Below are 3,089 nucleotides of genomic sequence, written 5' to 3'. Positions count from 1 at the left end.
GCCTCCAGGCGACCGAGCCAAGATGCGCATCCCGCCCACCACCTACCAGGAATTTTTCCCGCCCCGAGACGCGTGCCCGCGACCCCGCGCGCCCTGCAGCCACTTCGGTGAGCGCGCCCACGCGCCCCACGCGCGATTTGCCAACCCCGAGCTTCTCAAGTCCGGCGGGGATTCTGCGCCCTCTCCCAAGGGACAGTTGGCAAAGCCTGGAGATCATTTTGGTTGTCACGACCCGCGGAAGGGGTACTACTAGCAGGAAGTGAATGGAGGCCAGGGATGCTGCTAAACATACCCCTCCACGCACAGGGTAGTTGGCCCCAGTAAAGAATTATCCAGCTCTAAATGCCAATAATGCCAAGCTTGAGAAACCCTAGAACTTCCCTGAGCCTCAGTTTCTACATTCATTGAATGGCATAGCTCCTGAAGTTTTTCAAGGGACTGTGGCATGGGCAGAAGTCATGAATGGTGGTTTGGGGACAGACAAATCTGCTAAGTGTCCTCCCCCCTACACACACACACATCCCGGCCCTGCCACCATAGTAGTTATGTGAGCCTGAGAAAGTCGACCAGTCCAAGTCTCGAGTTTCCTCATCTGCAAAATGGGTGCAACAAGAGCGCCCCCGCTTCATAGGAGCTGGTGAAGCGAAAAGAGCCCAGAGGGCTCTTGCGGTCACTGTCGTGCATCTGGCACACAGTGACCGCTCAAAAAAGACTAGCTGCTGCTGTGTGATTGTCCAATTCTGTGACTCCAGCGGACCTGTCCGTGGACATCACTAGTCAAGAGTCCCTCCGAGCTGGACTCAGGGATTGTCAGATCTGGATTGGACTCAGTTCGGTTTTGGGTTTCTGTGACTTCTGGCAAGTCACTTGATCTCTCTGAGCCTCAGGAAGGCTGTAGAGTGGGGAGAATAATACTATCTCCCAAATGAGGTTCGAAGCCCTTAGTCTAGATTCCTGGCTCTCAGCAGGTATCGTGGTAGTTACTCTTGTTATCATTATTTGTATTGTTTTGGTGTTTTCCACACAGCCCTCAGGTGAGGCTAGTCAGGACTGCCCACCTCCTCTCTCCAGGCGAGGAATCGAACCCCAGTGAGCCTGAGGCTGCAAGGAATCACTGTTGTTCTCTCTCTACTCTTGCTCATCCTCAGGAGGCGTCAACACACTCCAGTGGGACCACAGGAAACAGGACAATGAGACCTCCTACCAGAGACAGTTCCAGGCTCTGCCAGGCCCACCTGCCTCGATGTGTAAGAGGGTAAATCGAGGTGGGGCTGGTGCTGCTGGGGAGGGGAGAGGCGGCGGCTGGGTCGTGCTGCCACGTCCGTCCACCCACAGGCCTCCTCCAGTGTGGAGCTGGGAGACTTCAAGATGGGCTATGGGCCCACGTGCTCGGAGCAGAAACAAGCCTACGGGCCCCAGGGTCTGCCCCCAGCCAGGTACAAAGGGACCGTGGCCTTCCACCAGGGCGGAGCAAAGGACTCTCGGCGACATGAGGCGTGTGCCAATACTGTGGGCCTCCCTCACCTCCAAGCAAGGCCCACTATTGTGCCAGATCTCCCACCATTTAGCGCCCCGCAGCCTGGCCTTTGGGAAGCCTGCCCCTCTCCCACTTCCTGGGAGCTGACAGGGCCCATATCCGATCCATCTGATCTTAGAGTGGATCCCCCTTATCTGCAGGTATGACAAGGCCCGGGCCTCAGCCCACATCCACCAGGTGAATATTCGTCCTGGCGATGGCCTCTTCCATGACAAGACCACCAGGGCTGAATACTTCTACCCCCGAGAGCCAGGTGAGAGTCTGCCACCCGCGCTGTCCCCACAGCAGCCTCCCAGGGCCGCTCAGTGCCTCCCCTGTCACTGGCAGAGCGCTTTGTTCTTCACCACGACCAGACTCCGGCATCGCACATCCTGGAAGGCAATGGGTGCCCCGGCCCAGGCAGCCTCACCACCTCCACGCGCTTCTTCCACGGCCAGGTCAGCGGGAAGGGGGAGAAGGCCGCAAGGCTCATCAGGGAGACGGGGTACCAATAGCAAGTGGCCTTGGCCTTGAAGTGAGAGTGAGCTTGACGTGTGTCGGAGGGGGGTGTCCTGGACCTATTTGCGGGATCTAGGGTTAAGTCAGTTAACCACTCTGAGCCTCAGTGCCCCTTATCTGCAAAAATGAGATACAACGCCAACTCTCAGCACCAGCGCGCGGGGCCCAGAGAGGGTGCGGGCTGGCCAAGGTCGTACAGCGCTCACCTCTTCTTTCCCACACGAGTTTTGGGACATCTCGGACATTTGGGAGCTTCCCAGATGCCATGTGGTCCTACAGCCACCGCCCGGGAACAAGCCATCCAGCCGCCACGTGCCTCACGAGACACTGAAGAGTCACGTGGGCCTCGGGGAGTCCTCGCTGCTCGGACAGTTCTTCCAGACCTCCACGGGCACGGACTATTGCTTCCCAGGCACCGTACAGAAGCCGCAGCCAACTCCCAGTCTCTACTTGCTGGCTAGCAACCTGCCCCAGGGCACCGGCGGTGAGCTCTAGCCCCGCCCCCACGATTCTCGCCCCGCCCACTGCCCCACTCTGGCTCCGCCTCCTGAGGAGCTGGCTCCCTCCTCGTGAACCAAGATCCCAATTCTGCCCCTGGACATCCTCGCCCCGCCGTGGACCTGACTCCGCCCCCCCCACCTCCATCATGGCACCTCCCCTTGCAGGATGTAGCTCGGCCCCTCTCCATATCTGTCCTCGCCCGACCCTGATCCCTGCCGGTCAGTCAGACTCTGGCTCCGCCCGCTGACCAACTAACCTACCTGATCTGCCCTCCCCCACGACCCTGCGCTTGCCCCGCCCCTGGCTCCTCCCTCCTCCCCGCCTCCTAGTCCCTCCTTCGCTCTAACTCCAACGAGGGCTCAGGCGTCGCCCTGAACTCCTACTCCAAGCTTAATCCACAAATTTCTGCCCCGGGGCCCTGCCTCTCCTCTCTCAGCCCTTCATCTGGACTATCCCCACCCAAATCTACAGAAACAGACTTTTTAACCATGAACCAGAAGATGCTGAAACCGCACAGAACAGCTCCGGCCTCCATGACTGAAGATGCTACAGC

At 59.0% G+C, this 3,089-nt stretch overlaps 1 protein-coding gene across 1 annotated transcript in view; it reads left to right on the top strand.

Annotated features, from left to right (window-relative positions):
* The first annotated feature begins 6 nt into the window (after positions 1-6).
* The window catches only part of SAXO5 (stabilizer of axonemal microtubules 5), a 9,374-nt gene continuing 6,291 nt past the window's right edge, over positions 7-3,089 (top strand). Inside the window, exons 1-7 of the mRNA XM_077745737.1 lie at positions 7-107; positions 1,149-1,255; positions 1,336-1,436; positions 1,678-1,790; positions 1,865-1,974; positions 2,315-2,519; positions 3,008-3,087. Of these exons, the coding sequence (XP_077601863.1) occupies positions 23-107; positions 1,149-1,255; positions 1,336-1,436; positions 1,678-1,790; positions 1,865-1,974; positions 2,315-2,519; positions 3,008-3,087 (801 nt within the window). The 5' untranslated portion in view covers positions 7-22. The remainder of the gene's footprint in view (positions 108-1,148; positions 1,256-1,335; positions 1,437-1,677; positions 1,791-1,864; positions 1,975-2,314; positions 2,520-3,007; positions 3,088-3,089) is intronic.

The sequence above is a fragment of the Crocuta crocuta genome, unplaced genomic scaffold (genome assembly GCF_008692635.1).
Source record: "Crocuta crocuta isolate KB4526 unplaced genomic scaffold, BGI_CrCroc_1.0 scaffold650, whole genome shotgun sequence".
Lineage (NCBI taxonomy): Eukaryota > Metazoa > Chordata > Mammalia > Carnivora > Hyaenidae > Crocuta > Crocuta crocuta.
The sequence above is the reverse complement of the archived record's forward strand: the minus strand, read 5'-3'. Positions and strand labels throughout refer to the sequence as shown.